General features: G+C 40.6%; 1 protein-coding gene across 1 annotated transcript in view; it reads left to right on the forward strand.

The window, feature by feature from the left end:
* Nucleotides 1–12,268, forward strand: part of b4galt4 (UDP-Gal:betaGlcNAc beta 1,4- galactosyltransferase, polypeptide 4) — a 34,636-nt gene extending 22,368 nt beyond the window's left edge. Inside the window, exons 5-7 of the mRNA XM_055644445.1 lie at nucleotides 136–258; nucleotides 5,939–6,043; nucleotides 6,861–12,268. Of these exons, the coding sequence (XP_055500420.1) occupies nucleotides 136–258; nucleotides 5,939–6,043; nucleotides 6,861–7,044 (412 nt within the window). The 3' untranslated portion in view covers nucleotides 7,045–12,268. The remainder of the gene's footprint in view (nucleotides 1–135; nucleotides 259–5,938; nucleotides 6,044–6,860) is intronic.
* The last annotated feature ends 932 nt before the right edge of the window (nucleotides 12,269–13,200 follow it).

Consider the following 13,200-nt stretch of genomic DNA (forward strand, 5'->3'; position numbering starts at 1 on the left):
CAAAACTAATATTTTCTCTTGTATAGTCAGTGTTTATATTTTAATTATTCATTGGGCACAAAGTAAACATTTTTTTCATTTCCACCTTTCTTTCCCCTCTCCCACTCCCATTCTTGTAAATTCCCAAATAACTAGGTTACACTACAGGGCATATTTTGGTGGAGTGACAGCAATGTCCAGGGAGCAATTCTTAAAAGTCAATGGGTTCTCAAACCGTTACTGGGGCTGGGGAGGAGAGGACGACGATCTCTGGAGCAGGTAGGTTGCTGTATTTATAAACGTTGCGATAAGAGATATTTGGATAATTGCCTACTTTGGATCATTATTCATTTTGATTGTTTTGCTAACATGCGTGAATATGTGCAAATCAGATTCCTAGATAGTTTGTGTTAACTACTGCCTATTTTAAATTAAAAAATAGGCAGAGGTTTATTTTTAAGATGTTTAAGAAGGAACTGCAGATGCTGGAAAATCGAAGGTAGACAAAAATGCTGGAGAAACCCAGCGGGTGAGGCAGCATCTATGGGGCGATGGAAATAGGCAACGTTTTGGGTCAAAACCCTTCAGACTGGTGGGGGGGTGGGGAATAAAGGAAGAGGTGGAGTCAGAAGGCTGAGGGTGTTCCAAGAAGGGGAGGAGAAAGTAAGGACTACGTGAAATTGGAGGTCAATGTTTATGGGGTGCAAGCTGCCCAAGCGAAATATGAAGTGCTGCTCTTCCAATTTACGGTGGTCCTCACTCTGGCCATGGAGGAGGTCCAGGACAGAAAGGTTGGATTCGGAATGGGAGGGGGAGTTGAAGTGCTGAGCTACCGGGAGATCAGGTTGTTCATTGCGAACCGAGCTGAGGTATTCGGCGAAGCGATTGCCAAACCTACGCTTGGTCTCACCGATGTAAAGCGACTGACATCTGGAGCAGCGGATGCAATAGATGAGGTTGGAGGAGGTGCGGGTGAACCTCTGCCCACCTGGAAAGAATGCTTGGGTCCTTGAATGGAGTCATGGGGGGGGGGGGGGGGGGTACTTCAACTACCCCTCTCATTCCAAATCCGTTGTTTGTACCATTGTTTTCCTCTCTGAGGCCATGACCTCTTTTGGTCTAGCAATAGGGATAATCCAGACAGGCTCCGTAACCAAGGATGCCGGAAAGTTGGTGGTGGACATATTGTAGATTATGAAAATTAGGAGGGACTATAAGGGGTAAGAGCAACAACAGTGCAAAAAGAGATGGTCATAAAATTAACAGTTTTGCCCCTTGAAGTTGAAATTATTATAAAGTCATACAATAGGGTAAGAGGCCCTTTGTCCCAGCTTATCTATGCTTTTCCTATTTACCCATATTTGACCCGTATCACTAAATTCTTCCTTTTCATGAACCGATCCAAATGTCTTTTTTAATGTTATTGTTCTGTATGTGATTCAACCACCTTCCTCTGGCAGCTTGTTAAATATACTGGCCATCTCTGTGTGGAAAATGTTCCCCACTTGGGTTCCTTTTAAATCTTTCCTCTTATCAAGAACTAGAGGGCAGAGGTTTATGGTGAGGAGAGGAGCGGAAGATTCAGCATTCACCATTGTATATGCCCCTCGTTAAAATACACCTTTTTCAGATGATCATCCTTCAGACTCCTACTTTCCAAAAAATAAAGTCCCAGCCTACCCACCTTTTCCCAAAAACACAGTCCCTCAAGTCCTGGCAACATACTTGCAAATCTCTGCATTTCTTTCCAGCTTGATAGTACCAATAACAGTCACCATCCTATGATGGCACTTTCAGAGAATTATGTACTTGGACTTTACTCTAATGGTTAATGAAGATTTGGCAGACGCATGTGGTCATAGTTTCATATGTCTTCCCTATGGAGAACATTGATATAGGTAGAGATAATAGAGGATAACAAAGTTTAATGATAATGAAGTCTGTCTTTGAGGTTGTTAGCCATTAAAGGGACTGTGCATTTGCAAAATATATTAAGGGGACTAATATCAGATGGAAACCCTGCAACGCCAGGTAACCACAATCTCCACATTTGGAGACATATTTGGGAGTAACATTTTAGCTTGGATGGAGAATTGATTATCGGAAGGAAAACAGTAGAATGTAAACAGTGTAGGAAGAAACTGCAGATGCTGGTTTAAACTGAAGATAGACACAAATAGCTGGAGTAACTCAATGGGACAGGCAGCATCTTTGGAGAGATGGAATGTGTGACGTTTGGGGTTGAGACTCTTCAAACAGTACAGCACAAGAATAGACCCTTCGGTTCACAATGTCTCTACTGAACATAAAACCAAGATCAATTCTCATCTGCCTGAACATAATCCATGTCCCTCCATTCCTTGCATATCCTTGAGCCTATCCAAAAATCTCTTTAATGCCATTTAACACTAGCCTGTATGTTCCAGGCACTCGCTGCCCTCTGTGTGCAAAATCTCCTTTAAACTTAGCCCATCTAACCTTGGTTATGTCCTCTAGTATTTGATATTTCCATCCTGCGGAGAATGGTTCTGACTGTCTACCCTGTATATCTCATAATTTTATATGCTTCTACCAGGTGTCCCCTTTGCATTCCAAACAAAGTCTGTACAACCTCTCCTTGTGGTTGATACCCTGCAGTCTAGGCATCATTCTGGTAAACCATCTCTACAGCATTTTCAAAGCCTCCACCTCTTTCCTGCAAACTGCAACCAGAACTGCATGCAGTACTCTAAATGCTGTCTAACCAAAGTCCTATAAAACTGCATCCTGACTTCCTGCCTCTCATACTGAAAGCCTCAAACAATGAAGGCAAACTTATCATAACTGTCCTTTGTCACTATCTGCATGTGTTGCCACTTTCAGGGAGTTATGGTCTTGGACTCCAAGATCACTCTGTACATGAATGTTGTTAAGGGTCTTGTAATAATGTTTTTTTTTCTCCTTACATTCGACCTCCCCAAGTGCAACACCTCACACTTGAAACTCCTGCCATTTACCTGCCCACTTCTATGGCTGATCTACATTCTGCTGTGTCCTTTGACAACCTTCCTCCCAGTCTGCTATCCCAGCAATCTTTGCGTCATCAGCAAATTTGCAAACAATCTACCAATGGTTACATCAAAGTCATTTATATGTATCGTAAATAACACAGGTTCCTGCACCGATCCATGTGAACTCCACTTGTTACAGATTCCTGGCCTGAATATTGTATTTCCACCACAACCCTGTCTTCTCAGTAAACTAATAATAATAATAATAATAATAATAATAAATATTTTATTGATCCCTCAGGGAAATTCAGATGTCCAGAAGCCCCCAACCAACAAACCCACAGATTCAAAATGAACGCAGACAGAAAATACATAGAATACACTGTGGACACTACCTGGGAGCAATAAAAACTTTAAAAGACCAATAATTAACAATTAAAAATTGCAAAAATGCATCCCATACAGCCGAATTATAAAATCTAATGGCTGCAGGGGTGAAGGATCTCCTGAACCGCTCCGTTCTACAGGGCAGGGAGAGGAGCCGGTTGCTGTTCCGAGTGCTCTTTTGACTCTCCAGGATTACATGGCGGGGATGCCCGGGGTTTTTCAGGATGACCTGCACCTTGTGCCTCATACACCTCTCAAGCACACATCCATCCCAGAGTCTACTCTCCCCTCCAGCACTGAGCTAGCTCGTTTAACCAGTTTGACCAGCTTCTTGTTTTTTTTCACTAATGCTGTTGCCCCAGCAGACAACAGCGTAGAAAATAACACTTGCAACCACAGTGTTGTAAAACATGTGCAGCATGTCACTACACATTGAAGGATTTGAGCCTTCTGAGGAAAAAGAGTCTGCTCTGGCCATTTTTGTAGAGGGAGTCAGAGTTGACGGACCAGTCCAGTTTGTTATCAAGGTGCACTCCAAGGTATTTATGTCTGCACCACCTCAATGTCAGCCCCAGCAGCGTTGACCGGCTGAAGGGGGAGCTTGGACCTGCCAAAGTTAACCACCATCTCTTTAGTCTTAGTTGTGTTCAGGATGAGACTGTTCTCTTCACTCCAGGCACAAAAGGAACTGGTCAAGTTCCTGTATTCCTCCTCCTGCCCGTTCCTTACACATGCCACAATCTCCTTACACATGCCAAACTAGTTTAGTTTAGAGAAACAGCGCGGAAACAGGCCCTTTGGTCCACTGGGTCTGCGCCCACCAGCGATCCCCGCATATTAATAACTATCACGCACGCACACGCAATTTTTTATTTTTTATTTTTTTTTAACATTTACCAAGCCAATTAACCTACATACCTATACGTCTTTGGATCCTGGATCTTTGTGACCAAGTCTCTGTTAATTCTGTACATCTTAATCTGGTTAGGGGATTTATTAAAATCCATGTAAACCCTCATCAATCATCTTCGTTAGTTCCAAAAAAAAATTGATCGTTACTATGCCGCGACCTAGTAAACATTGTACAGTCTAGCACAGCAACAGGCGTCTTTGTGCGACCATGATGTTAAATTAAACTAACTCCATCTGCCTCCACATAGTCTGCCCCTTCTATTCCATGCCAGTCCATCCTCTTAAACATTGTTCTTTTTATTTGCTACTATCCCCTCTACTCTCTGCGCGGACTTATCAGGTACTTATCGGTCTTTTAAAAATAAATAAATAAATAAATAAAATTACTCGCCTGTAAACCCCCTTTTAAGCTTCCATCTCTCACCTTAAACTGATGCCCTCTAGTAATTGGCATTTATACCCTCTCCAAAGCCATCGCATCTAAATCACACTTTCCTTTTGTGTGATGAACAGAACTGCATACGGTACTCCAAATGCTGCCTAAACAGTTTATAAAAAAAAAAAAGCTGCAACATGGCTTGCCAACTTTTATACTGCATGACCCAACTGACGAATACCAGCATGCCACATGCTGCCTTCGGCACCCTAGCCCTTTGACAACCTTGCTTGCTATCCACAAGTCCAACTGCAAAGTCACTAATCAGGCTACCTATACGTTTTATATATAGTGGTCCCAGCAATGATCCTGGTTGAACACCATTGGCTAAAAATGTTGAGAAACTAGTTGACTTATTGGACTACAGGTATATAATTCCTTTAAAGTGGCATGGCAGGTATAGTGTGATGAAGATGACTTTGGCGTGCTGGCCTTCATCAGTCGGGGAATTGAATATGGATATTGTGTTACAGTTGTTTAAGACATTGGTGAATCTGCGCTGGGAGTCTTGTGCTATAGAGAGGTTGTGTAGGCTAGAATTTTATTCCTTGATGATGCACAGGAGTCTGAATGATGATCTTAGGGAGATCACAAACAAGAGGGCATAGATTTAAGCTAGTGGGGGGAAGGATTTAACAGGAACTGGAGGGGCACGTTTTTCACACAGGATTGTGGTTATATGCAATGAGCTGCCAGATGTAGTTGAGGTGGTGCAAAAACATTTAAAAGCCATTTGGATAGAAAAGGTTTGGAGGGATACAGGACACCATGGATGAGTTGGATTGAAGGGCCTGTTTCTGTCCTGTGAGACCAGTAGTTATGTGCAAAGGGATCTGAGATTACTGGTATAGACCATCCAGTAAGTGGATGTTGCAGATATTACCATTGGTTTAAAAATGCAAAAAAGTATGTTGAGATTGATTGCAAGGGGTTTGGATATCAAAAGTAAGGAGGATTTGCTGGACTTTGGGATTTCACATTTTGAATGCCCTGCAACTTTGGTGTTTGTGTTAAAACGAAGGTACAGATCTTGGATTGCTGCAGCATACATTCACAGGATTGACTCAAAATCGGAAAGTTGGTCTTGTAGAAGCAATTTTTTGGAGGCTTGGAGTAGACCGGTAGCATTTTGAGTATCCCACCTTCAAAGTCCCAGAAATTTTAGTCTGCTTTAAAACTGGGATGGAAAATTTGCAAAAGTGTTATGGCCACTAAAATGTATTTCATTCTCTAGAGCTCAGCTGCAAAAAATGAAACCGGTGAGGCCAGCCCCTGAAGTTGCCAGATACACGATGACTTTCCACACAAGGGACAAAGGAAATGAAGCCAATCGTAATAGGTGGGTGAAGGGCCTGTCCCATTGCGGGGCCATAATTTGTGAGTTTAGAGGACTTTGCGCTCGACTCAAACGTGCAGCATGGTTGACACGTGGTCATCGGAGGTCTATATAACTCCTTCATGCTCGAGAAAAGTTCCCGCATACACGCGACCTAAGTTTGGTTGAGGATTATTTTTTAGAATGCTGAAAAATTGTCCGTGAGTAAAAATTGGTCGGAATGGAAAAAAATCTATATATTTTTTTATTCGTAGGTTTAGTCCAAGTAGGTCGTAGTAGGTCAGCATGTTATTCGTAGGTAATCAAAGGTAGTCGTAGATAGTGTTAGTATAGTCGAAGATGGTCGTCTTCACTCTCCACTATTCGGTGTTCAATTTTCCAGAGAGTACCGGCGAGTAAATCGTAGATAGTCGAAGCTAGTCTTCAACATAGTCGAAGGAGATCAATGGAGGTCTTCAACATGGTCGTAGGAGGTTCTCTACACAGTCGAAGGAGGTCGTAGGAGGTGTTCTACTTCGGTGATACAACAAGACCATGACACTCTCCTAAACTCTTCTAAACTCTCAAATTAGGTCACTGCAGAGGGACAGGCCCTTTAGAATGTAAACTTTGGCAGCTACTCATCTCCATTCTAGTTTGTTTAGTTGTATTTATATTTTTTAGAAGTGAATTTATCATTCTAAATGTAAGTTGGACTTTGATCATTATGGCACAGCATCACCAAACAGGCCCAAGTTAATTTATGTCCTATACTAAGTTTAATTTTACATTTATTTATACTGTTGACCGTGAGCTCTTGAACATCTGATATTTTTTACAGGGTGAAGCTTCTAAGAGAAGTCTCTAAAGCCTGGAAGACAGATGGTTTGAACTCGTGCTTCTACAATACGATATCACAAGATCATAGGCCTTTGTACATTAACATCACAGTGGACATAGGTGGACCCCATCGCAAACCGGAAATTACCAAACGGAGTGAACCTAATCTTGTTGGTGGCGTTTAGATTATTGGCTGTTCTTCAGCCACTGTACTGATTCTCATTTTGAGCTAAATGATCAGATCTTTGAGTTGCTATACCTGCAATAACTCCTATAAGTGACGTTTTGTATGTTACCAGCGAATCAACCCATCTGAGGTGTGTGTATACAATGAGTTTTTTTAAACTCAAAGCAGTGAATCTGCTGGATAATATAGTTGGGCTAACACAGCAAATAGATATTGCTCAAGTACTACATTAGATCATATTTAATCAGAGTTTAGTGAAGTTCTAGGTTGAAACCTTCAAATTTCTACCGAATGGTGCTTCAAGATGGGGACTCGCCAGCACCACTTTGGTTAGACAACAAATGCGATGCCTATAGCCCAAGTATGAATAATACATGTTTTTGTTTTAACTTGCAGAGAGGTTTTGGATGTGATGTGGTATCATATTTCCTTTTGCGAAAACCTGTCAGCTCTTTGCTACACAATTGGCAAATCTCCATGTAACTTGAACTCTCCAACATCACCTCTTTCCAAAGCATCAGATCATGGGAAAGGCCTGCACACTAGTTAGTGGTCATATACTTCTGTTGTGAAGAAATCAAAGTCACTTCAACTTGTGCATGCATATCAATCTGATTACATATTTAAGTGATACAAAATCGATCTACATGCAACTTTCAGAAAAACACATCTGATGCCCACTTTTTTGTTTTCTTTTTTCATTCTGTTTATATATAATTCTGAACAAAATGTGGGTTAAAGTACACAAAATGTGGCATAAGGACTTCTACGCCTTATGTACGAGTGGGCACATTGGGTCAATCTTAAATTGGTAGGAAGCAAGTGAAATTTGCATAATGCAGGCTTTTATATAGATTGGGGAAAAGTGAGTAAGTTTTCTCTGCAAAAATATTCCTCTTGCATTTTCCTGGAATGAAATGTGAAGAGTTCATTGTCCTGCTGACATGACATTGGTACAGTGTGATAAGTAACAGAAAGATAGAGCAACTATCTGAACCTTGCATCATCCTTAGAAAGAGGACAGGAAGCAAGAAACTGACTGCTGTAAATTCTATATTGTTCTTGTCTCTTGTAATTGGACTGTGGGTTACGGATTTGTACCTATGGCTGGGTGCTTGGCTGTGTAACTGCATTTTAGCATTCAGTTTGACTGTTGTGGATAATCTCTGATGTCTGCCACAGGTCATTTGCATTTACCAATTAATAAGAGAGCTAGTTTTCTGTACCTTAACTTAAATGCGTTCTTGTAAACATATTCGCAAAGAAGGTAAGGGTATAACTAGAATACCATCCCTTAAAAGTGCCCTAGGTCAATATATTGATCGAAGAACAAGACTTGTATGGCACACACTACATCTGAGTGACATGGTTAATTTATACTAAATCAGGAACACATGTTGGCCCCAAGGTTGCTTGGAGCTAGACTGAGCTTTCCCAATTTGTGCGAGGACATGCGTTCCAATGAGAAGGATCAAAAGGTAAATAATAGTCTGAATGGAGACAGATGGCCATTGCATACAGAGTGCAGATGCTTGACAAAGTGTTTGCCTGATCTGAGCTTGATCTCACTAATGTAGAGGAGGCCATAAAATATTCCAATTCTGCTTTGCCTTTGCTGTGAAGTTGATTCAGGTCAGAATTCATGCTCTTTTTATGAGGGTTCCAGAAAAACTTGAAACATTTCAATATTCAAGTACAATTATGCAAAGCAGAGATTAGCATCCAGTTGAGATAATGTATTGCTTCATTCGAAATTAAGCAGAAACTCTGTTGCTTATATTTGGATTATGTGTTATTTTGAATGTGGTAATTGGCATATTTTGCAGATATTTAATGTCTGATCACTTCTATTGGTGCTGGTACAAAGTGGATTCGTTAATTGATTCTACTGGCATCACGTGAGATGAGGTTTGTTGGAGCATATTGGGCAATTTGCCTTGAGTTCACCATGAGCATTTGGAGCTGGCCGAAAGTCTGATCAGGCTTTGAGTCATTTTGGTCTATTCTCTGACCACCTGCTTCAGGTGTATGTTGTCATCATGGCTCAGATTTTTTTACTCCAGTGTGTAGTTCCTATATTACAGTTGGGGATGAAGGATGATTTAGAAAAATAGATATTACCCCTGCAGAATTTGTAAATCACTGCCCAGTACTTGGGATGCAGAATAAAATTCACACTAGTTGAATTTATTTTGGGGTGGGGAAAAGTAAATGCCAGTAAGGGAAACACTGGCGCAATGGTAGAGTTGCTGCCTTATAGTGCCAGTGACCCAGGATCGACCCTGTCTACGGATTCTGTCTGTACGGAGTTTTTTGGATGGTCTCCCTGTGACAGCGTGGGCTTTCTCCAGGTGCTCCGATTTCCTCCCTCACTCGAAAGACATGCAAGTTTGTATGTTAATTGGCTTCTGTAAATTGTCGCAGACCCGGTAGATCGAAGGGCCTGTTTGCACTCTGTATCTCTAAACTAAGCACTTTTCTTTTCCAACTTGCGTTTTAATGCCTGCACAGTTGGTGGAGTATCCACTTCATGTCATCTCATCACTATTGAAACAGATGATATAGATTTTAGAAAGTATTTTAGAAAATTAAAACAATTGTACTCATCCATGAACAGGCTGCAGGTATTAAGTTACTTTCCAGTCAAAATGAAAGCCTGTAGGAAGGGACTGCAGATGCCAGTTTAAACTAGACACAAAAAGCTAGAGTAACTCAGCAGGTTTGGCAGCATCTCTGGAGAAAAGGAATAGGTGAGGTTGTGGACTGTCCTTCAGACTGTCATGTGAAGGAAAATGAGAGATATAGATGGTGATATTGAGAGATATAGAACAAATGAATGGAAAATATGCAAAAAAGTAACGATCAATGAAAGGGCGAACTCACAATGGTCTATTGTTGGCTGTGGGTTAGGTGATAACGAGTTATATGGACAATTAAACCTAACTGGATGACAGTGAAATTAGTACGACGACTAGAGTGGGGGACGGGCAGGGGGAACGGAGAGAGAGAGAGGGGATGCAAGGGTTACTTGAGGTTGGAGAAATCAATATTCAAACAGCTGAGTTGTAAGCTGCCCAAGCAAAATATGAGGTGCTGTTCTTCCAGTTTGCATTTGGCCTCACTGACAATGGAGGAGGCCCAGGACAAATGGGTCGGTGTGGGAAGGACCAATAAAATGTTTGGTAACTGGGAGATCTTTCATTCATTTGTTCTATATCTCGCTATATCACCGCCTATATCTCTCATTTCCACTTCCCCTGACTCTCAGTCTGAAGAAGGGTCTTGACTTGAAACAACACCTATTCCTTTTCTCCAGACGCTGCCCGACCCATCGGCCCGATCACTCTAGCTTTTTGTCTATGAAAAGGGAGTCTTGTTAATTGCAAAATGGGTTATTGATTTGTTGCTAGCTTTCTTACTGATCGGTTTACAATTGACTCAAAGTATTTTTTAAATGAAGCAAAGAACTTGTTTGAATTTTATCAAATAAAAGATCTCTTCAGTTAATTTAATTATTTCAAATTTAAGTTTGCCTCTGCCTGAACTGAGCTTCCCAGTGTTTTCTGTTTTCACTTTAAATTTGTTTAAATTCATCTTTTGTAATCACATGTGGGCACACCAAGGCCTGGAAAATGTCACCCGTGTTATCCTAAGCTATGTCTCTGTCGTTCAGACAGCATGCAAGGAGAAAGTAGACATCCAGCGTTATAGTTGGAGCATTTTTGTTTTGAGTGGAAATGTGGACATACAAATGAAGATTTCTTCTCTGGTATTCCTTTTAGTAACCTCACTATGACAGAGCCTGTAATTGCTCTTTATTGGAGCTAGGTTTCTGGCCATCATAATAAACCTTATAAAGAGTAGTCGAGTTCAGCTTCGGGTGTGTTGGCGTGAGGCGATTAATGGTTAGTGATGACATGGGCCTCAAAACAAACAGCATGAATGTAATCAGGAAACATGGGACAGTAAATGCTGGAAACTGGAGCAAAACTAACGTTCCTAGAGGAACTCGGCTGGTCCAGCAATATCTACGGAGACAAAGGGATGGTCAACACTTTGAGTGAAGACCCTGCCTCAGTCCTGATGCAGGATCTTGACTTGAACATAATTTGCCTGCGAGCATACAATCAGGAGAGACGATGAGAGATGTTATGAAATTATTGAGTCAACGGTGAAATCCTTGCTAAGCGATAACAAATTCTGGGACATCCTGTTGTAGGGAAATCAAACTTGGTGCACGTGTAGAGGATGGGAAAAATATTTGAATTAAATGCAACAGCAACAGCAATGGGAATGGAAAAGCTGATAAGAATGGTTAAAAATGTTTCCCTCCTTATCTCTAATTAAAATGAAATTGATAGCAACCAGGTCCTTGAAACGTGCGTAAATAATATGAACTTTCTCCTATCACTACATGATTTTACGTTTAATGGCCATTAACTGGAAAACCTTTTCCATTCTATTAATTCTGACACTGGTTCAGGGATTGTGTTGAATTGTGAACTATTGGCATTTTCACTTGACTGAAAGGTAAATTTGTGGCACTGCAGTTAGTTTTACTTGTGTCACTCAACCTTAATACTAATCTTTGATTGGCTACTGGCCATTATTTGTGGGTTTACTTAGTTCCATGGAGTTATAAAAATTATGTTTTTGCTTTTATTGGAAGGAATTTATATTCATGCATATGTTATGTAATAACTTTTATCAGTTGGGGGTAATTATAAATCAAGTGTTTAACGTGATTAAATGTTATTATGTGCACTGGAGAAGCTGCAGGAAATCTTGCTTTTTAATTATAGGAAGGGGCGATTTAGTTGACGTTCGAATTGCTGTAATTGAATTGATTGAAATCACTGGTGGTTATTATTGAATCTTTATTATATTACTGTCATGCATAATTTAGTCAAGTATTTCGACTATCGTTTTAAAAATGTATTTATTAGTCTTGCATTCCATTTCCAGTTTATATTACTTTAAAGTGAAGAAATTCTCTTTCCAGATTTCTATCTTGTTCTATTTGGAATCATGTTCTTAGACTCTGTAAATACCTAAAGGTTCTTTACAAAAGATTATGTATGTTGGGAAATTGTTTTGTATACAAGTTGTTTAATACCAAAGAGATTTAGGCTATACCTGAAGGATGTATTTTGTATTTCTATCGAATTGCTAATTTTGAAATGATACATGTCAACGTGCAATAAACTTTAGCTGAAAAGAAAGTGTTTAATGTGAAAAGCTCTGGAAAATGCTGCATTAAATGTGGAGTCTTATTAATTTACACACAATAATGTAACTTGAATCTAACTCTTAAGGGCATTTTTGTTGATCTATGGAAATGAATATTAATTTGCACACACCATCACCTGAATCAGTTCGCTTGAGGTGGTTGTGAATATTCAAAGACTAAGTATAATAAAATGTTCAAGCAAAAAACACACAAGGGCAAAGAGTCAAGTGAAAAGAGAACTTATTTTGTGACCTAGAGATAAAAGGATCTGCCCACCAGTTATTGGGGGATGAATGGTTCCTTTGGGAACTACTTTGGCATTGTAATAAATATGTGGTTTTGTGGATTCCGACTTCCCTCCCTAGTCTGGGTTAGTAAAACAATGAATCGAACACTGGAATCCAGACCTTTCTTTATTAGTATTCACTGCGGGGCCAGCCTCGGATCCACTCAATCAAGCCCTCAGCCGCCTCGTGCAAACAGAACAGAAGGAAATACACCCGACCCACCCAACAAAACGATCACCCTTTTATATCCCTGGAAGTGGGGCACTAACGGTGTGAAAATACAGGGGGAGGTAACCCTTACAAACCAATCACAATTACCAGTGGGAAGATTCAATGGGAAGGCAATTCCTTTGCCCAATCACAGATTCAGTGCAAAGACACAAAGTAGAAACCTCTTAAGGAGCCCAGATGCGATGGCAACAGGTAGGTCACATGAGCAGAAGCTTCTTGAAACTTCATCAGAGGTCCAGACTTGGTGGTGGCGGGTGGGTCACATGATTACCAAGAACTGGGCCTCCACCCTATGATGTCGCAACCAGTGAAGCACAGTCTTTCACAGACACCTGCCATTTTCCAAAACACCCCAAACCATGCATAATTCACATTCCCTCCTTTTATCATTTCATGATCACCACCT

The sequence above is a fragment of the Leucoraja erinacea genome, chromosome 13 (genome assembly GCF_028641065.1).
Source record: "Leucoraja erinacea ecotype New England chromosome 13, Leri_hhj_1, whole genome shotgun sequence".
NCBI lineage: Eukaryota > Metazoa > Chordata > Chondrichthyes > Rajiformes > Rajidae > Leucoraja > Leucoraja erinaceus.